Here is a 22315-nt window from a genome sequence, read left to right on the forward strand (position 1 = left end):
AGGGAGATGTTACACCCACATTGAGTAAGGAACACTCATCTTCATCTGCATCATAAGATCACACAGATTTCAAGATATTCCAGTCCAAACAAAAGGACCTATAATATATGCAGTTTTAAAATACGAATTCCCCTCTCACTGCCAGGTTGGCTTTTGTAACTACAGCCTTCATATGTTCAGAGTGGCCAACAACCCACAACCAAATAGCAGACACAGCTTTTATTCTTGTAATCAAAACAAGCTCCGTGTGCGTTAACATTCTTCGTACAAAGATACATACAGGTAGTTTCTATGAACCAGAAACATACTGTTTTCGACTGTTCACACAGTACCTAGAACAGATGCAGTCCTGAAGAGCACTTTAGGCCCTCTATCGTAACAAAAGAAGCAAAATCCATGCAAGGAGGAAGTGAGATTTTAAAACATGCTTATTTAAAATAAGTTTATTATAATGAAATAATATAAAAGTCTGACAAAGGTCTTAACAATGTTCCAAAAGAAAAAAAAAAAAGACAGGTGCTGCATGATTTGAGACATGACGCAGACTGGAAACTTCAAAGTATTTTGAGACTGAACTGCTTACAACAGCACAATTTGCGCAACGCTTATAGTAGAAGAGGTGATTTGGGGGGCATGAACAAGCCCTTGGAATTAAGTAAATTTAAAGTGTGAGACAATATACCTTCTCTCATTTTACATGTATTTCAGTATGTATGTAATACATATGCTAAAACGTAGTAAGGCTTGCAGTAAACTCAGACTGACATTGATAAAATGCATGCCCAAAATTGGCTTAAGAAAGAAAATAGGAAAGGAAAACACAAAAAGCAAGCTACTTTGGTTTTCAGTTTAGTCACCATATTCTGGAATGCCATTTATTTGTTAAGTTTAGTTTCAAGTAGACATAAATCTCAAACTTTTAAGATGGCTTTAAATAAAGGAATTAAAAATAAGCTTCAGACCCCTTGAATGCTGCAATGCAAAACATGCAAACAGCATTAAGCAAAAACTGGGATTTTAAAAATAAGGAAGTTTCATATATTAAAAAAAACAAACAAACCAACAATCTTTATCACTTCTGGAATATCTGGGGGAGAAATAATACACCAAGAAAGCAATACTAAAAATGACAGACCACATTTTGAAGAAGTGCATGCCAGAGGAAAGGCGTGAGCATGTATTTAAGTGAACCATATACACACCCACGTTCTAACCTCAAAGTAAGTGCTTAAGCCCTTGTGTGAACTGTGAGCAGGATCAGCTACTGCCTGAGCTTGCTCAGAGCCAGTAAGTGGTCTACGATACCCCTTCTGCACAAGGGTGATTTTATATTGCTTGGAGCATGCAGTAGTTTGCAGGGTTTGTTCACCAATGGGCTTCAGAGGGTAGCAGAGATGCGTGGATTCAGTTATTCCTGCCTCTTCTTTATATTTTGTACTTTATTTTTTCATATATTTTTTTAAAAACAGTGCTAACCAGGCAAAAGAACAGATTAAAGTCAATTAAAAAACTAAAAATCCTTGTACTTTCACTCAAAAGAGGTAGAACTGCCAATTTTGAAGTGTCCTGATTTAAATTTCATTAGTGAAATCAGAAGTTCAAAATGGTGTGGTTTTCCTGACAAAAATATAACAAACCAGGATAAAACTTCAGAAAAAAGCAGCAGATTCTCCATACTGCCAAACAAGTCAGTCACGTCACATTTTCAAAGTTTACATTTTTATCATTTACAAACCTTCCTGATTTGTGCTCCAATAAGGTATGTTTCAACTTGACCGCAACAGCTCTGGCAGCAAAGAAGTTGAGGAATGGAAAGAAAGGAAGAGGTGGTGACCAGGTGAAGGAAGAGGGAAAGCTAGCAACATAGGAACGTACTAATGATCTCTCCTGGCATTTTAGAGTTCCCTAAAGCTTTTCACAAAAGCTGAATTGATAATGAAAAGGTTAAAAGGTCCAGCATATGGACACATTTAACGCTCTTTTCTATACCGGTCCATGTGCATTTGCCAAAGCATGCTGCAAACAACTGGAGCACATTTAGGGCATACTTTTTATATGTCTAGCCAACCAAGTGACACTTTTCAAACTCTGAAACATTTTTAAAGCAAACAGCTGTAACTTAAATCTTGATGATGCTTTATAAAAAGCTTGTAAGTGAAGGTATACAATCCTTAACTTTAAGTGCATCTGTTGAAGGGAGACACATATTACAACAGCATCAAGATAGGATGTTTCAATGACTCCTTAAGTTTACACTAAAGCACTTGAGTATCCAGTCCATATGTTGCAAATGTAATGTCACAAAACTTCAATATGTAACTGAGTATGGTGTCTTAAAATAGCAACGGGGGCTCCAGAACATTGTTTAAAAAAACCCAAGAAAATAAATTAAATAAATTAAAGCCTCCCATTGCTAAGCAGAACTTGACTGAAAGTATTCAAGAGCTCTGCTCTAATGCCAATGGCACTATACTACAACACGTGTGTGTGATCTCTAGTCGTATATGCTTGACAGCCATTATTTAGTACTAAATAGCACTTCTATCAGATTGCTTTGGGATTTACCATGTCTCAGCAAGGATGTGCAGTGGACAGACACGGTCAGTGTCACACGCTGTATCAGTTCCACACTCAGGTATACTAATTTCACAAAAAGCAGCCTTAGTCCCGTGGAGTAAGGCTATGATTACTCTTATTTTGCCATGGCTAAGTAAAATCCCTGAGAATATGCAACTGTTAGACATTGAAGGATACAGCCGAAAGCATTTCTAAAAGAAAGGGATGCAAAACTTTAGACTAGTGCAGTTTAAGAAACCAAAGCAGCTCATGTAAGGTATACAGAGAAAGGTTGCTGTTATTTAAGAGTCATGTGGACTTCTATCAGTTTGCAGGCCAGTTGTTCAAAAGTGACAGCCATTTAAAAAAAAAACAAAAGAAAGCAACACCAACCCATCAACAAACCAAACAAATCAAATAACACCCACCCACCTCCTCTCCAAATCTAAATCTGAAGGCCAAAAGTTAGTTCCTTAACAATCACTAAAATCAAAAGCAATCCTCTGTTTGCCAAACTGACACCAGAAGAAAAGCAAGAAATTAATTGTCTAGCAGTCTATTTACTTGTACCTGGTAACCTGGTCTATCGCATCCTTAGAGGTATAACTTGGAGTGTGGCTCTGCAACATGCTGGATGGGTTTCTTAATCAGTGGTGGTTTGACTAGAAAGGTAGCACTTGTAAGTCTTAGGAGTGCTCAACACCCTGCAAGAGCAGTGCGTGGTAAAGCACGAGTTTTGAAGGCAAAGCAGAACTTGCTCAATTCCTTCTCTACATGTCCCCTGTTCAGCAGGAAGCACATCAAGGTCTCCTGAAGCTATGGTCTTCTAAGAATATTCTTGAAGAGCAACTTTACAGAGAAGAGCAAAGAAGACTTTTTGCATCGAATGTTGGGTCTGATGCACTACTAACAAACCAGCGGTTCCCCCGCTAGTTACAAAACCAAACCAACAAAAGAGAAAACCCCAAAATACCTCCAAGACTAAGGGCTGATTACGCTTTCCTGCTACTGGAAAAGCTTAAAGCAAAAAGGGAAGCCAACTTTCATCATGATCTAACAGTTAATTTCTAGAGAAGAGGAATCTCTTTCTCCTCCCACACTCCAGCTCACATTTAGTGGAAATGTGGTCTCCATTACCTTCCCAGAGTATTCAGCTAAAAACTATTACAGCAATGTTTCCCACATAGTACCTGAAAACCCTGAGGAAACCACATAGGGTGCAGAGTTGGTTGTTCTGCTGTAGAGGTGGTCTATTTGTATTCATCCTTAGAAGAAGCAGACAGACAAATCTCAAAGGCTTTCTGCTTCATTTTTAGCACTGTGAATAGTGAAATAATTGAATGAAGCTTTGGTCAAAGTTTTGCCTTTGTACTTAAATGTAAGTATATACTACTTAAATTAAGAAAACCAAAAAAAACTAAAACCCCACATCCTTCTGATTCCTCTTGGTGTATGTAGGAATTACAGATAGGCACGACTAAGAGAAAATGACAGGAACAAGAATGTCACAGTGTTTAAATGCCTAATTACACTTCTGGTATCTTGCTTTATACACCAAGTGTGATGTTTGGTCTTTTCTTCAAGCATCATACGGTTTTCTTAAAGCTCACAATGCCATGCTGTTTAGAAAGGATCAAGTATTCAGTGCGCAGAGAGACTCCTGTCACAGAGTGACTCAGGGCAGCAAGCCTGCAGTACATTCATTTTAATGACATGGGTTTTTAGCAAAACGCCAGTACTTCTCCTGTGAGTATGGTGATACTGAAACTTCTCCTGTATTTACAAAGATTTACTAATTCTAAGTATCCAATTACCACATGAGTCAAACTCCACCCTGTACAAAGCCATCTGAAGCCCTAGGTCACTCACCTGTGTCATGAATGGGCAATCAATAAATCCCAGACAGCCTTCTAGTCATCATCACAACTAGGAATTTTGTCCTTAATTAATCACTTGATTAATTTAGAAGGACTTCTTTATTATTTTTAATAGCAGTTGTGTTAAGAAGCACATTTTTATCTGTATCAGCAAAACATACTTTTTAAATTTTCAGTCACTTCTACATCATTTCAGATTTTAAGGTTTGTAACTAGCCCAATGTGTAATGACTCCATGAAAAATTCTAGCTTCCCCTATGCTTTACTCATTTCATGTTCACTTTCACGAAGCCTCTGCCCATAACACCAGCCCAAGAAGGATTTTAATAAAATCTGCTTTTATAAACTGCTAGCTGTTTTCAATTCAATAGCAAATATTATGGTTTTATGTGAATTTGATTTGTTTTCTAATACTAAACCTAAAATAGAAAAAAAACCCACCAAAGCCTTAATAAACCAGGATGATGGACATGATTCTTCAATTGCTTGTGTAAAGCGGTGTTGCAATGAGCTGGCTCTGCCAGGCTGGGCCCGTAAATTTCTTGTGGCCCACTGGCAGGAGCTGAAAAGGAGAACGTGGCACGTACTGGGAGCTGGTGAGGGAACACAACACCCAGTTTCAAAGGCTGGTTCTTGGGGAAGATCAGAGCACCAGTCACCTATGCTTGTGGTGAAGATCTCTGAAATACTCGGAGATGCGCTGTATTAAAAAGCTTCAACACAAACTAAGGAGAAACTCACTGTGTACCTTACAAGGTGGCATTTAACTGACCTTCTCTTCTGCTAAGGTAACTAACTTTCACTACCTCTGTCCTCCTACACTGTTGCAGGGAGCGGGCACAGGGCATGGAGGAGCCAGAGCCAGCAGCACCTGCCTGGGCTCCACCTTGACCTTCCAACCGCTCTGCTGTACATGTGGCTCTCTCCTAAGGTACAGGAGCAAAGGCCAAATTCCGCTCTGTTACTTTCATCAGGTGAAGAGAAGAGGGATTGCACAGGCAGGAGAGAAACAGTCAAAAACATTCATCACAGACATAGTTACGACCCAACAAGAAACAGTACCTCTGCATTTAAACACATAACAAGCATTAACAAAAATTAAAAATCATACATACTTTTCCTCCAAAACACAACACTCTTCCCACCTGAAAACATACAATGAACAGAAACAATGTTCTCACAAAAAACAAAATTAAAGAAATCTTTGTTAACAGACACAGTCCCTGAAGTTTAAAGTCACAGTCTTGCTGTAGTCATACCACCTCATCTGACTCCAAACCATGTACTTCATAGAGAGTGTCCAAGATATTTAGCTGCTTTTCCATGGCTGGTAAGTAAATGTTGAGGTCTCTCTGCATTCCTTTGTAAAATCTTTCTTCCTGAGGATCACATTCCTCTACGGACAGAGCTGCCACAAAGTCTTCGTACGTTGGAGCTGCCCTTAAAGCTAACTGGAAGATGAACCAAAGCTTTTAGATTTGCAAAGTGGAATAGGAAAAGAAACCAAACTAAAGCCACAAAAAACTTCTAAGACATCCCTCTGCGCTTAGATTGCATAGCTTTAATATATTTATGTGTATGCATATATGTTAAGATTTTTAACTGAGAGAGAGGCTAACATTTTTTTTATGTCTGTGTAGATCCCAAGTTTAAGAGATCTCCAGAGAGGCCTGATTTTTAAGTGTCTATATATCATATTTCATACAAATAAACAGTATATATTAGAAATTAATTAAACACAAATGCCAAATAAAGAACAGTTTGTTAGAGGAACTCCCAACACAGTGCCACACACTTCAGCACTGAAGTCCCATTCTACAAATGGTCTTTACAAAGCTCTCCCCAACATTTCTGTTTCGCCCTGTCAAAATCTGTCATAATCACCTGGACGGGGCCTTCCTTATTCCTTTGATAATTTCAGTGATAATTTCCAGTGACAGACACGAGGGGGAGCTGCCAGACTGGACAAAAATAAACCAGTTCCTCTAGCCTATATATTCTACTTGTACTCCCTGACACATTCTGCACCAACCCTTCTTGAATGCTCCCAAAGACAGATCAATCCTTGCAAAAGCAACCTCAAATCCTCATTTCTTCAACTAACAGACCTGCAAGACTGTTCTGAAAAACACATAATAAAAAAAATAATTCATACAAAAGTGGCCCATCTGTTTTGGCTCCAGAAAGTAGGTTCCACCCTGAAAGACCAATACCGAATACAGTAATAACCACAATCCTCACCCTGAAAATACAGTACGACAAAGGAATCTATTCATTTTAATGCTTATAATTTCAACATGGTTTATTTATATACAACATACAATCACATTAACAAGATCCCCAGTTACATCAGCAACCAAGATAAATACTTACTGCGAAGACCCCGCGGACAACCCAACCATGGTGCTGTCGTAATGTCTTTCCATAAGCATTGTCTTTAAAAAAAAAAAAATAATAAAATCAAGAGATAAATATACAGCAGTTTTAAGCTTGCTTCACAAAGAGAACCTAGAGCTTAGAAACTACTATTTAAGCATATATTCTTGCCACTGGATGGAAATAATTGCTGTTTCCGAGCACCCAAGTTATGACTGAAAAGAGATGACAGATTGGGATTTCTGCACTTGGGTCTCAGCTCTGCTGCCAACTCCCCTCCAACTCATCCACAAGTAAATGTTCTATCAGACAGGATGGCAAATGTAATATTTATTTGACTAGCTGTGCTTCATGACTAACATTTCTTCTACTATCCAATTCTCAGTTTGGTGCAAGTCTGAGAAAATAATATACAGCATGAAATAATCCTGCTTGCTGGTGGTTAGACAGCTTCAGTTGAGGTGCTTAGTTCAGGCATTAACTAAGAACCCTCTCTTTGCATCTGAGGGTCAAGTTTTCAGGGTCATCGGAACAGAAAGCACTGGGTCTTCATTAAAATAATCCTCAGGATCTATTTTGTGAGTGCCCCTGAGGGTAGCCTTTGATGAAGACCCTTGTTACATTCCTAGACAGCTCCACTTTCACATACAAAGCTTTCTATATACAAAGCCAAACATCATATTTTCCCACTCATTCTGTCATCTCATATCCTTGCCCTTCAGTGGAATTTTTAAGTATCTGACACTGTATTATACTTTCCCTGAGCTATTCACCTTGAAGAAAGAGAACCTCTACATTTTGCTGCTTTAAGATATTTGCGCAAAAGACTGCAGACAGTTATTATTGGGAGAGTGTAAACAGCCTTAACTTTTGCTCTGTACTGGGGAATGTATCTTTTCCATCCTTAAAGCAGGAGTGAGAGAAAAGCATACAGTAAAAAAGCAATGAGATTAGGAGAGAGTATTGTGTAGCAAAAAGGATTGATAAGTCTATTATCTGCCTTATGAGCAAATACATGGGACATTAAAAAGCTGAAAAGTTTGCTAAGGTTTAAATCCCAAATAAAGACAAATCCTTTCAGAAAGCTGTTTGTTCCTCAGAAGATCTTAAGAACTGGTCCACATTCCATTTTTTATTTTAATTTCATTAGCTTGACTTTCAAGGTTGTGGAAACAGAACATATATCCCATCTTTACTTGAGATTCAAATAGCACGAGAACCCTACGTAAGAAACTTTAACAGCAAACCAAAGCTACGTGGGGGATAAAGATATGAAGAGCTTTTGAGAGTTAGAAAGGGAAGGAAGAAGCGAGAAAAAAACCAACAGCGTGGCTATGCTGTGGATACAGAGCAATTCAAGAGGAATTCAGTGCTGAAACCTTCAAACTCAGACGGTCAAGTAAGTGCTTCGGCTTTCCATGGTGTTTAGCATCTATATCCGGTAGCAGTGTATTTACAGACCCACTTCCAAGAGCATACATTAGACTGCACACATAGAATAGAGAGCGTCTTACTTGGAAATAACCAAGTAAAGTCTAAACACAGTTTGTATTATTTTGATTTGTATTTGCTGTGGGCACTAGCCTGACTCAGAAAATGTCAGAAATTGTGTATTGGAAAAAATTCCTTGTTTTTCACCACCAACTCCCTTCTTAATGATATAGGAAATTCACAGCCATACTGGCAAAGAGGGGATTCCAAGGAGTGATGGCCAATCTCACTAAATGAACTAAAAAAATAACACAACAACTATAAATTTGGGAGTGCTCTTGCTGCAAACCAGCAGAGAAAATGGAATGAGATGAAGCACTTTTTTCCCTAAGTTATGACTGTGTCCCCTGCTAAAAGCACATCAACTATAGGAATCATTATCTGCTATTAAATCAACATTGACCGGTTATCTAGTAAAATGCCTAAAGACAGCTGTTTTCAAAATCTGTTGCTTTCAAAACAGTAATGTCTTGGAGATCACTTGCATCATTACTCAATTAAATACAGATTCTAAATGAGGAGGAAAATAGCCAAGTATGTAAATTCAGACACAAACAAAGAATAAAGCAACTGGCACTTACTCAGAGCTGTTTGGATATTCTTTTCCCCATTCTTCACTTCTGTCAAAAACCCTTTCAAGAACTTTAAGCCCCTGTCAAAATTAACCCACAAAATAAAAATTGTGTTTATTATAATGTAACCCAAATTATAACAAAGCCCCCAAAGTCTCCATATAACTCAGAAGTGCAATAAAACTCAGAATTAAAGTGCCATTTTCAATCTGAATTGAAAAAAAACCAAACCAAAATCAAAAAACCATGCAGCCACCTCCTTCAGCCTCTCTCCTAGCCCAAGGCAAAACAGTTTTCTAAAACGTTTCTGCTGCAGTCTGAAATCACCTGCCTGATGTTCTGGCCCAGCAAAAACAGTCATTCACTGTAACTTTGGGGAAATCACTTTCACAGGGAAAAAACGTTTGCCTACAATTGCTTTTTCACGCCTTCTGGCAAAGTCGCAGTGATACAACTACAGACAACACAGCCAGTTTGGATTGATGAAGCTTGCAGAAAGCAACCAGTTTGCTCCATGTACATAATCTTGTGCTGGTGAAAGGTCCCTCACTGCACCTTAACAGTTCATAGTGTAAGCAGATACAAGGTCGTTACCTTTTCAGCCACAAGAGAGCCTCTGTAGCAGAGTTTCTAACTTGTGCTACACCTGCATTCACTTCATGGAGCACTATCTTCTGAAGGGTATCAAACTCTTCTTTGTTGGTTATAAATTTCTGATTTATTTTCTGGAGAAAAAAACAAGAGGCAAAGCTTTAGGCTTTTAAGATCAAACAGTGGCCTGTCCTACAAATACCACCTATTTACCAGGAATCTTCCCTGCAAAAAGGTACTACAGATCCCCAACCACATCACACGTTCCTTATGGCATGGCTGCCCTGCCACACCTTACCATGGCACCACCCCAGATACATCTGGCTGGCAGGCTCATCCAGCTAAAAAACCAAACAAACAAAAACAAAAACCCAATCCCACTAATACAATAATTAAAAAAAAAGCATCTCAGTCAAAGATTTCCAAGGAATCTATCATTTCTCCCTGACAAAATGCTTTATATTCACGTGGCATCCCCCACACCAGTGGAAAGGAGTGAACTCAACCTATTCTCTGAGTAAAGTCCCATTTGCCCTAAACTTCAAGCACAAGCAGGACTACCTTCTGACAACTGCCACGCTGCAAATTCTCAATTACACCTAGCAGTCATCAGCACACTTAAGCTATTTAATCCATTTGCAAGTTTGCTATACACAACTTCTCATAAAAATAAGAGAGAAAATATACAAGAGGTAGACAGATTCTTCTACATTAAAGGAGTGGCTGTCCATCACTTGACAACAAATATTCAAGGGTTTGGGTTTTCTAAATAGCATTCTTCTCTCTTGCCATTTTCAGTCTCTCAGTAGCTACCTTCAGTAAGATAAGAGAATATTGCCTTGCTTTGTACCAAACAAATCTGAACATATGCAATGCTCCTTATCACACATTCAGGAGGTATGTTTTGCTTTTCTTTTTTTTTCTTGAAAGAAAGCTATGAAAAGTTTTGATATGAAAACATCTTATCTCACAAGTAGGACTTCAAACCTTTTCAGACTTGGAGCTGGAAGAACTGTCAGAACAAGAACCAAAGCTGCAGGGTCTGACTCGACCTGTGGTTAAAATCCTTCTTAAGGCACTATTTTGCTCCTAGTTTTTAAGGAACAGGGGTTTCCCATCCCCAGTTTGTTTTACAGTCTAAAATGAATATTGCTACCATCACATCACGACTTACATGCCTTTCAGCTCAGAACTGAAGTTATACTCATTAGATGTAACAGATGTTTTACTTGGCAGTCAATCAAGTGTTTTATAAGTTCAGCTGGATTTATTAAACACAGCATGTACTGCGAGAACAAAATTAGGCGCATTTCGGCATTCTCATCTGACAGATGGTAACATCAAATATTAAATAGCCTTACAGTATTGACTCCTATAACAGCTTTAGTATCTAAAATAGATCATAGAATCATAGAATGACTAGGTTGGAAAGGACCCACTGGGTCATCTAGTCCAACCGTTCCTAGTAATCCCTAAACCATGCCCCTCAGCACCTCATCCATCCAGCCCTTAAACACCTCCAGGGATGGTGACTCAACCACCTCTCTGGGCAGCCTCTGCCAGTGCCAAATGACCCTTTCTGTGAAAAATTTTTTCCTGATGTCCAGCCTGAACCTCCCCTGGCGGAACTTGAGGCCACTCCCCCTTGTCCTGTCCCTTGTCACTTGGGAGAAAAGGCCAGCTCCCTCCTCTCCACAACGTCCTTTCAGGTAGCTGTAGAAAGCAATAAGGTCTCCCCTCAGCCTCCTCTTCTCCAGGCTAAACAACCCCAGCTCTCTCAGCCGTTCCTCATAAGACTTGTTCTCCAGCCCCCTCACCAGCTTCGTTGCTGTTTAAAATGATGTTTTGTTTAAAAGGAAAACCAGTGTTAGAAATGAGCTGTTACCTTTATGTTGCCTACAAAATCCATTTTAACAGGAGCAAAAACAGTTGGTCCCAGCTTGTCTAGAAAGAAAGAAAAAGAAGGCTATATTTTAAAATTGTACCTTTTTCTAGTCCTCACGTCTTAGTAACAATTATTTTCATTTACTCTTTCAACAATCTTTCTAAAAGGCAGGAGAATACTAAATGAATGATGTAGACTGAAGTATTTCTTCGGTGTAGAACCAATCCACTCTAGTTAGTACAGGTGTTAAAACACATCAACCTACAAGCTGGATGTCTTCAAAAGAGTGCATGCTTACACAGACCTCATAGCCACTGTTAAATGCAGGGGCCAAGCCAGTTGAGGGCTGCATGAGCTGGAGACAGAATTCTTTGGAAATATCAAAGAGCAGAAATAGCTAGTAGAGCTGACGGTGTGCTGTCAGCAGTACTAGACATGGAAGGCATTCCACACTGTTCTTTCGAGGGCAAGAAATTGCTCTTCCAGATACAGCCATAGATTTCCAGATGGCTTATACATTGGCCTCATCTAGATGAGAGCGGATCCTTTACAAAGCAAAAGAGCAAAGAACATCATCTGGTACCAGTCAAATTGTTTCTGCTGACAGGAACTATTTCTATATTACTTTAGCAAAGAAATGAACTCTCCAAATCAGCTGCTCTGCTGTTTCTAACAGCTGGCAGCAGTCAAAAGGAGTTACATGCACCCTCAGCATGGCAAGAAAGAGCTGCTTACCCAGAACGGGCACAATTGCGTAACATGACTCCAGAAACTCTTCTGTTGGTATGCCCTCCTCCTCCCGAAGTTCAATATCACTGAACCTGGCGTCCGGAACAAGCGAAAAAGATTTTTACTGTAACAACTTCTTTTGAGCAACTTCTAGAGGCAAAATTACATTTCGTGCCCACTGCATTTGCATTGAGGTAGAAGTTATATACATGAAACTACCAACATGGCTTTTGTTTCACTAGGTTAAAGTAAATGACTGCAGAAGATATACATTTGCCTGTGGGCAAGCAAGACCTGTAATTATAATCAAGGAAAAACCCTCCCAATCTCCTCTGTACAGCCAATTGTCCAAAGGACATCTTCTTCAATTACTGTGCTGTACTCAGCCTTGCAAAGTAATCTCGGCAAATACAGCTTTAAAGATGTAACTGACTTAAAAATGAGTCAATTTAGGTCTTAAAGCTTCAATAATCCTTGCAATTTACATCTGCAACATGTATTACCTATTGCTCATGACACTGAAGAAGGTAGGAGAATCATTTTCATTTCCGTCTTCCTCACATGGAGTCAACCCACTTAAAGAACTCATTTCCGACTGCAGCAAACTGTTGGCACCAATGCTTTCTACAGCTTGCAGCTTGTTCTCTCCATCTTCTTTAATGCCTTACATTTATAGTAAACAGAAGAAAAACAAAAATAGAAGACAGCCACACACCCATATTGTTTTTCAAGGATGGCACTAAAATATATGGATCACGCAAGTTTAAAAGCTTTCCCTGCCAGTACTCATGACTCTCTGCACTGATCCTCTGCTGCCAGGTGCCCAGGTCACCTTTCAACCAGTCCTCTCCTCATTTCTTTCAATTAGACAGACTGAGCACCAGGCTCCAACGCAGGTGTGCCCATACAATCCTCAGTGAGGACAGCCTTATTAGAGAAGAGCATTGAAGAACTGACTGGGTGCAGCAGGGAGCAGACTTATCTCCCTGAAAGAAAGATTACTTTTCACACAGCTATAACTTCCCCAACGCCGATGAAGTGTCAAAGGGCATTTTCAAAAGCAAAAGAATACTAGTGACCTGTTTGCTCCTTCTGATAAGTAAGTAAACTGGCTGCTTACACGGATACTGCTATGATAGGCTGCTACGTTGTCCCTGACATGTATGAACATCTTTAAACACATCTGCAGTGTACAAGCCCTGGCTACAGCACATCTTGCTGCCACACTGTCAAACTAGCATCCAAGATTTCCTAGCAAATCTGTCTCTCTGGGAAAGGAATACTTTCAAAAATGAGGATTTATACACCTGAAGTAAAACTAAGCTTCTGGTTGAAAGGATTGAAGTGCAAGGAACATTCTTCCTCTGAGTGAAGTCTGAAGAAAAACTTGCAGCTTTCCCTATTACGTGCAGAATCACTGAATAAGCCTGGTGCTGGGTGAAAAAAGAACCACTCACAGCCAGTAAGAGCAATGACACTTCAGCCATTCTCTTCAGGGCAGAAAAGAATGGCCTGAACCATCACTGACTGTGCCTCATTCACGAGCAAAGGGACAGAAATTTTAAACTGTCAACGACAAACGGAAATTTCATATGGGATTTAAATGCTTGAGTGGTTTTAAAGACTGACTGCTTTTAACAAAGGGGAGAGTGACAGAAGAGTATCTGAAACAGGGCAGAGGTCTTGGGTTCCCAGGGAGCAACAAAACAGAGCCATTAGAGAGATGGAGCCACAGGCTGGCTGGCTCAGCCCATCCCAGGTGGATGGCACCGCACATCCTACTCCACGCCATCCTGCCACCAAAACTCTGCAACTCAGATGTATGTACCCGAAGAGAAACCATGTGAGAACAAAAAAGGGTTAATTTATCAGACCAATCAAGAGTAACTTCAAGGTCAGCTCCTGAGAGACAAGCACAAAAAGCTTCAACATCCTTCCTTCTGACTACGCAGCCCTACATAGTAGGAAAAGTGCGGGTGTTCCCAGAGGAGGGCCTCTGGGAATAATGTGTCTGTCCACAGCACCAGCAGAGCCCAAGTCCTGCCAGGCTGTATTGTTACGCATGTCAATCAACATCTATAAGGAACCTCCACTCATCCAAAAAAAGAGTTTTTAATTTCCTTCCCAATTCAGTCCCAAGTTAGCTATTAACAAGGGCAGGAGCTATGCTGGGAAGATTCGACAAAAGGCAGATATCAGACCAAAATACACTGACATTTCCTCTCCTGAGAAGTAAGGTATCAGCACTTCTCATACACTTCTCTCCATTTACACTTAAAGAATAACAATTCTGGATAAAAGACAGTGCGTATATTTACCTGTCAAATCCTCTGCTATGTGGTCTTCAACAGAAACATCAGTGCTTCCTTCATTTGTTTCCAGGTTTAAACATTCCAGACTTTTCATAAGGGTTTGCTCTTGATGGTTAATTTCAGCCTTTATAGAGCCATTTTCACAGGTGTTCAATTCCATCTGCCTGAAGAAAGGGAATGAACAATGGTCAGCATATAAAACATTGCTTGGTAAGCTTCTTCCTGTGAAAATACACAAATAACAATAAGAGAAAAAGTTGACAGAAATTACAGGCTGTCACAGGCTGCACTGAGCAAAAGAACTTGTCTAAAATAACAAAATGAACTCTTTGCAGAAAGTAGGATTAATGATTCAATCTCAGTTTAAAGAGTTTGAATATATTTACAATCACCCTTATTAAAAAGACATAATAAAAAAATCTACAACGGATTACAAAAAAGAAAATCACAGGCAGCTATTGTAGATAAAAGGGTATTCCCTCATTAGTACTGTAAAATATATACCCTTGCCACCTATTCTACAAATCATAGCCTGCTCTCCATCAATGATTGAGTTTATGGAGTGGAACCTAAGATGCACGAAAGAGCACTGAGGTGGGAAAGAGCTGTGGCTGGTGACTGTCCGGTAAGTCACCAAGCAAATGGCTGAGAAAAATAAGAGGGAAAGGGCTGATAAAGAAGAGCCATGAAGTGGGGTGAGACAGCTCTCTTTTGTGGCATCTGCTTCCAAGTACACAGCTCAGAGCAATACAATTCTGCCTCCAACCAGTACCAGTAATACTGGAGTAAAAGTATGGAAAGAACAGACAATACCAAAAAAACATTAGAAAGAGATTGACATCAAATACATTTATTATACCTTTCTGTTGAGGTGCGACTGGACGAAACTGAGTGCTTTATCTGTAAGATAAAAGGGGAGGGGAAACAGTCTTTAAAGCAAGATGACTGTATCATGCTTCTCTAACTTCACCTTTTTTGTTAAACCCAAGCTGAAGTCAGTAAAAAAGCTGAAAAGCTAAGTATATGGTCACTAATCCTCTGACCTGGAATCAGTTTACAGTACAGCTACAGCAGTACATCTAGCAAGTGCCATACAACACATGGGAAAGAAACAAGGCAGTATGTTTTCTTTGCAATGTTTTTTTTACTTAAGAAAAAAAATATGAATAAACACAAGAAATGTGATGCCAGATAGAAGGTGTGGTGAAGTAATCTCACTTCCCAGAAGCACCGATAGCTCCGCCTTCCTACATACACATCTTAATCTGCTGTTTGCCAGAAATGCTTCGGTTCTGCATATGCAGTTGTGGATCCAGGATTGGAGAAAGTGCCCTTGTCATTAAAAAGATAAGCTCATCAGCTCCTGGTGGTGCATTACCACAGATCTGACGCTGCAGTAGCTTAGAAGAATAATAATTGCTGTGAGCTCCCATAGTACACTAACTTGCCATACAGCCAGGGTATTTTGAAACACTGCTGTCTGCAGCTGGAGCAGGCCATGAAAGTTAATGCTAAATAACTTTCACTTACCATTAAAAGCCAAGAGATTGGTCACTGCTTATTAAAAACGGTCCTGCTTAATTTCCAAATCACAAGAAAGGGCAGAGTATGTCCAGTGGAGGACTACGAGCTACAGAATGGGTAAAAACACATTCCCTGCTTCTATAAATGCTACTTTACAAAAAAGTGCCTTACCATCCATGCCATGACTGAGAAAAAAGAACACTGGCCATTACCTTGTTTGTTCTGAGGACTGCTAAATGTGGGGATCCAGGTGGGGTCTGATGCAATAACTCAGAAGTGAAGGCAGTATTTGCAATCTGCATACATTCCTCAAGAGTCTTCAGGAAAGTGTCACACGTTGATTTTAACAGAGCTCCCATATCAATCCCGCTCTGTGGGAAGAAACCAAATGGAAAAGATGGACTCGCTACAGAAGGTCTACTTGGAGCAACTAATGTCACAAAGCCAACAGCTGCTACAGTCATGATTTCTGTTTAACATGAATTAAAATGCAATGTGTCAGCTGCTCAGAGAACTGGCATCACATATTACTGGGGCTAAGCCCCCTCACAGCATTACCATTTTCACCAGCCTTTCACTACGAGCAGCTAAGTGCACTTGCATTTTGAAAGCAATGCCTCTCAGTTACTTTTCTCTGGTGCTAAAAGTGTATTAAATACTAAGCCTTAATGTATTAAAAAACGTCATTCCAGAAGACACCATTGACCAGAAAAATGAAAATGAAATAAAGTAGGTAGATACAAAATAATCTGCAGATAGTAATTTCAAAAATCCCATGAAAAAAATACTGCAATTGAAAAACAGCAGAATGAAGTATCACGTTGCCACAACACTATTCATCTCCGCAAAGTGCAGTTATTGATGCTGAAATGCTTTTAGCAATAAATCTTTCCAGTTAAATTGCAGTAAGATCAGGGAAAACAAGTTTTTCCCCAGAAGCATGAACTATAAGCTGGATAAACACATTACTTGCTTGTTGTCAACATGTGTGAACTCCAAGTTCTAAAAGTGCCTCTTAGTTATTTATACACTACATCATGCTTTTGAACTGTCTGTTAATTCACCATAAAGAGTTTATCAGGTATCTTTGAAGAGACGGATGGTTGATTTACCTTCAGGTATTTTGCCTCTCTGTCCTGCACCTGAGGATCTATCTCTCCAGTAGGAGGCATCTTGGAGCTCAACACCAGCATCTCTAGCAAGCAATCTGCATCCCTTTTTACATGTTTCTCTCTCAAAGCAAGGGGCAGATCACTATCACTAGGACACCACTCTTAAATGAGGCTTCTTTGATCAGAAAGATTTGCGAGGTTTGAAACTTTAACTTAAGTGAAGTTAATTGGGCAGTTCTTTCTAGTAATTATGCTTTTTTGTGATCTGCATTGCTTCTTGACCTTTTAAGAGTTTTGGCTGACAACAGAAGTGTTTTGCTGATCAGGATATCAATGACTCGGGGCAGACAAATGTGCACTTCTTCCAAGACATCTTTTTATTAAAAATCTTTTGCCTTTTTTTATCCACTCTATACGCATGGTCACCTACAGAGATGTTATGATCTAGATCACAGACCTCGTATTTCATCTCACTTCTTGCAACATGAACGCAGGAAAAATTATTTGCAACAATACAGTATTACTCCATTTAAACAACAATTGTTGTGTGAGTACGTTATTTCCCACAGGTTCTCTGCAGAAAGACGGTGTAACATTAAGTAACTGTGAGTGAATACTGTATTGGCTAACCAGAGGAGTTCACAATGCTCAAGACTTTACAGATGTGGTCTACACAAAAAAACAGAGTTGTACCTCTAGTTCTGATGCCCCAGAAATGCTGGCTTCCTTTGTTTTATGCACTTGCTGAACAAGGAGGTTACAGTAAAGTCGAAGTTCAGACATTTTAGTCTTCAAGGCTTCTGTGTTTTCAGTGAACTCTAGACGTGAAACAAAACTAGAGTTAAATTTATTTTATCCATCTTGCAGTATATGATTTTGGAAAGTTGCTGAAATAGTATTATCCAATTTAATTCAATCAATATTTCCTTATTTCAAAAGTTTTTCTAACAACTTAATAGGATGAGATGGATTGGCCATAAATTATGCTCCTGACAGGTAAAATATTGTTTCATTATTTACCAACATAGACCAGAACAGTATTTCCTTGACTTGGGACACAGAGAAAAAGTAAGCAGACTGTTGACCTTAAAAGGCCTTTTAAATAGGACAAAATCCCTACATACCATATTTTTTGTTTTCAAAAAGTAGTTTAAAGTGCAAACAATTACACTGACTTAAAGGATCAGGGTTCTGGGTAGAAAACACTGGAGGGAAAAGATGCATCCCATCCAACACAGGGGATTAATTTAATATATATCCTTGAATCACAGAATAGTGGAGGTTGGAAGGGACCTCTGGAGATCAGCTAGTTCTACTCCCCTGTTCAAAGCAGAGTCAGCCAGAGCACGTTGTTCAAGATCATGTCTAGTCAGGTTTTGAAGACTGCCAAGCATAGTGACTCCACACCCTCTCCTTGCAACCTGTTGCAGTGCTCCCCCATCCTCACAATACAAACGTTTTTGCTTGTGTCTCAATGGAATAGCTTGTATTTAAATTTCTGAACGTTTCCTCTTGTCCATTCACTGAGAAGAGTGTAGCTCCATCTTTTGTACGCTTTCCTGCCAGATATTTCCTTTAATCATCTTACTGGCCCTTTGCTGGACTCACTCCAGAATGTCCATATGTTCCTTGTACCGAAGAGTGCAGAATTAAGCAGACTAATCCAGATACGACTATCAGTCAATTTGAGATTTTTCAGAAGCAATTTTTTTACTTTAGAGTCCCAGAATTACAAAATAAATTTATTTGCCTGTTAAAAAGACGATCATGGTTTAGTTCTGCAAACACATCAGTAAGTTTTCACCCTGTGCTACTGGTATGTCAGTTTACAGATATATTTATTCTGCTTCTAGGCACTATGCATCAGATCCCCACTTTGTGTAGGACTCTACAGTAGCATCTTCTGCTCTGTTCCAACTCAGTTCGAACCAGTAGACGCAAAGCCTGCTGAAGATGCACATAAGGCTCAGAGAAACGATTCTTCACCTCAGGGTAAGGAAGTGACCGCCCCTCCCTCAGGGTGGCTGATACATTAACAATAATTTGCTGGGTTCCCACCTTCTGCATAGTCACTGTGCTGAGATTATGCAAAGTTAAGGCATGACGTCTCACACTGACTTATTAATAACACCATGCTTGTGAGCAAGAGGGATGTTCACTGGAATGAAAGTGAGATTTTGGTGAAAGCAGAGAGGTAAGTGAATTCATTTTCATAGCTCAAGCATGATTAGATTTCAGTTTCAGAATACTAGTATGCACATTTAAAACCAATTGAAAACTTTTATTTTAATTCCCAAGAGAATCTTGAATGGTACAAGACAGTCCAGTTAGAAGATGTAAGGAAAGGGATTGAGGAACTACAGAACTCAAGAGACACTGGTAGGAGGGGCTGGGTCACCATACTGAAGCAGTTTTACAAGGTGGGGTCTTACCCTCATGCACAGTCTGCATCCCAGTGACTTGCAACAAGGAGTTACTCGCTGCTTATACTTACAGAACCCATTAACATATATTATGTATAAATCATATTAAAATTGTATTTTAAAGAAAAGCCAAAGTTTTCAAATACCTGCCCTCAGACTTAACAGCTGAGATTTCTAGCTAGAGTTCCCATATGGTTTGGCTTTTAGCAGCACCAAAGACCCAAAGCACAGGTTGCACACAGAGTTCAGGTACAGATTTTGTCATCTTTGTGTGTACACCTATTAAGGTAAGGATAGGAAAATAAAAAGCAAACAGTATGTGTCATCAAAAGGGTGTTCTTGCCTTTTTCCTTCTGTGTCCTGCTGTCAGTCAGACAGGCTTTGGCAGTTCCTAGCGCAACCAGCCACTTTTGCCTTTCAACAGCATTTCTCGCCTTTAAATAGAAGTATTGTTCCCCTGGGATGATCAGATCCATTCGTGTGTTATCTGCAGGATGAACTGGAAGCAACACAGATTTTAGACCAGTCCTTCAGCCCTTCCCAGCATAACTGAATATCCCAATAGACATGCTAGATGGCAGGTCAAACAGTAATGAAAGAATTTACAGGTCCAAAACTTCCCGTTGCCATTTCCTAAATTCTCTTCAGAATTGGGGAATAGACAGGGCACGTATACAGCTGCTGGACAAAAGGCTATGAAAGGCAGTTTTGTGGTCAGCACAGTATCATCTGCGAGTCTTTATGGAAAGGGCACTGTCTTCCAGCAAGCCTCCATTTCATGTTTCCAGCCCCTAACTGAACCTCAAAGATGTGACAGGTAATCCAATATGACCTAGTACTGACATTTATTCTTCATATTTCTAGCTTCAGCTTCGTGCTTATGAAGAGTCTTTTGAAGCTGTGTGATGTTCCACCACAGCTCATGAAAAACACTGATCCATCTGCATGTATAATACCCATTATAATGGAGGCTTGCAGCTCTCTTCACATTTTCAAAACACTACAGAATAAAAAATGGCATATAGGTCAAGCTTCTGAGATACTACAAATACATACCAAAGACATCATGCCATCAAATAGCTCTTGTGACTTTAAAGATCACCTTGAATGTAACATCATTGGACAAACTTTGTGACTGTGCAGCTGAGTGATACTGTATCTTAGTTACCTTGAATTTCACACACAGCCATTTGGATGCTTCCCTTACAGCCCTTCCAGGCATCTTCCTGAGAGTCATAATAGGACAGGATGCCACCACAGAGAAGAAACCATCGAGGCTGCCACCCTGAAAAACAAAATTGTATTTCTCAGTTATTTCTCTCCCTGCAATACCACAAAATCTCTCATTCAGGACATGTTGCAAATAGGGCCCCAATGTTTCTCAGTTCACTCCTAAAAATTAAACCCTTTGAAGCAGCAAGATCTGTGGACAGGCCTGGACATCGCACACTACAACCCCTGCTTGCTAGCAGTTACATGTCCTTTCTGCAGGTAGCTGGACCACAGCAGTATGTTCCTGAGATGCCTTATGTCGTTTTCAGTAGTTTTGCTAACATGGTATCACTGACGCACATTCTCTTCCAAAACCACATTTTCAGTCCACCACATTTCAATCCTTCCATCACTCCTAAACTCACTTCTTTACTCTTCCCCAAAGCCACCCAGCTGTCCTGTCTTATACAACTTCCTCCCCAGCGAAGAGGGCTAGCCAAACTGCCTTGAAAAGCAATGGGCAAGAAACTCCTAAAAATCAAGGGAAAGAGGGGACAGAGGCAGATGTGTTGATTTCTGAAGACCGTCTTTCAATGAAGCAGTTCTCAATAGCTCTTGACACCTCCGTGTTGCCCACATAAAAAGTAATGTTGAATTCATGACTTCCACTTCTGGATACCTTCCCAGAGAATAACCAAAACACCAGGCTAGACCAAAATCTGCATTTCTGGGTAGCCCTGCTGCCTGACTTCAGAAGTAATTATGCCTTTTGTTTACTTCTTTCGGAAGTACTACAGCAGCATGAAAAAACACAAACAAGACATGACAGCCATCATGTATATCTAATTAAAAACTACAAGCTCATTAACTTAAGAAGAAATGAAGCAATAACGTCACTGGAGGAAAGCAGCTTTCATTACTGAGCTACAACAGGCTTCCCTGATCAGGACTAAAGGAGTGAGATATCAAATCCACCACACTGTGCTGGCAAACCACCTTTGAGGAAAGCACTTTGACAAGACCATGTGGGCCACATGGCTCCCACGTACTTTTGTAGAGGGGCCTCAGTTCTGCTGCACTGGGGCTCTGCCAACCAGCATGGCCACTGCCAGAGCCCAAGCCGGGCTCAGACCAGCATCTTCTCGGAGGAAAGACTGATCCTTACCAGCCAGGGACCAATTTCTAAAGCTACTGCTGAAGCCAAGTGCAGCTCAGTTTAGGGATAGAAAGCCCTAAAGCCACAGTCTAATAGTAGGACTGTGCTTTGGGGTTTTTTGTTTGGTTGGGTTTTTAAACACAGAAGTACCACAGCATCCAGGCCAGCCTGCCCTATAGGTTACTGAGTCTTGGGGAAAACAAATTAAACATAAATCCTTTTTCGCACTCTTTCAGAGCTCCTACACTATTTTATAGACAAATATAAACCATTATAAATGCCAAAGTATTCCCAATACTACTTCTTTATTTTCTGTGAAGGGAAAAAAATCACAAGAACTAAAAAAAAAAAAACCAAAAAAGAAACCAGCAAAATTGGTTTGTATTTGTCTTGCCACCAAAATAAAGAAACTATCCTAAAAGTCACTATTGATATGAGAGAACTCACAAAAAAATGGAGGTGATTGTTCAACAGAGAGAAGCAGTTAATTGCTTCAGAC

The 22315-nt window shown here is 39.8% G+C and overlaps 1 protein-coding gene across 1 annotated transcript in view; it reads right to left on the reverse strand.

Annotated features, from left to right (window-relative positions):
* Positions 1-236: 236 nt before the first annotated feature.
* Positions 237-22315, reverse strand: part of PLEKHA8 (pleckstrin homology domain containing A8) — a 31135-nt gene continuing 9056 nt past the window's right edge. The window contains exons 2-14 of the mRNA XM_054059440.1: positions 20617-20733; positions 19792-19947; positions 17719-17843; positions 16126-16284; positions 15249-15289; positions 14396-14553; positions 12581-12740; positions 12084-12169; positions 11349-11407; positions 9467-9597; positions 8882-8952; positions 6807-6868; positions 237-5884 (exon numbers count right to left, since the gene is read on the reverse strand). Of these exons, the coding sequence (XP_053915415.1) occupies positions 5687-5884; positions 6807-6868; positions 8882-8952; positions 9467-9597; positions 11349-11407; positions 12084-12169; positions 12581-12740; positions 14396-14553; positions 15249-15289; positions 16126-16284; positions 17719-17843; positions 19792-19947; positions 20617-20733 (1523 nt within the window). The 3' untranslated portion in view covers positions 237-5686. The remainder of the gene's footprint in view (positions 5885-6806; positions 6869-8881; positions 8953-9466; positions 9598-11348; positions 11408-12083; positions 12170-12580; positions 12741-14395; positions 14554-15248; positions 15290-16125; positions 16285-17718; positions 17844-19791; positions 19948-20616; positions 20734-22315) is intronic.

This window comes from Cuculus canorus, chromosome 2 (assembly GCF_017976375.1).
Source record: "Cuculus canorus isolate bCucCan1 chromosome 2, bCucCan1.pri, whole genome shotgun sequence".
Taxonomy (NCBI): Eukaryota; Metazoa; Chordata; class Aves; order Cuculiformes; family Cuculidae; genus Cuculus; species Cuculus canorus.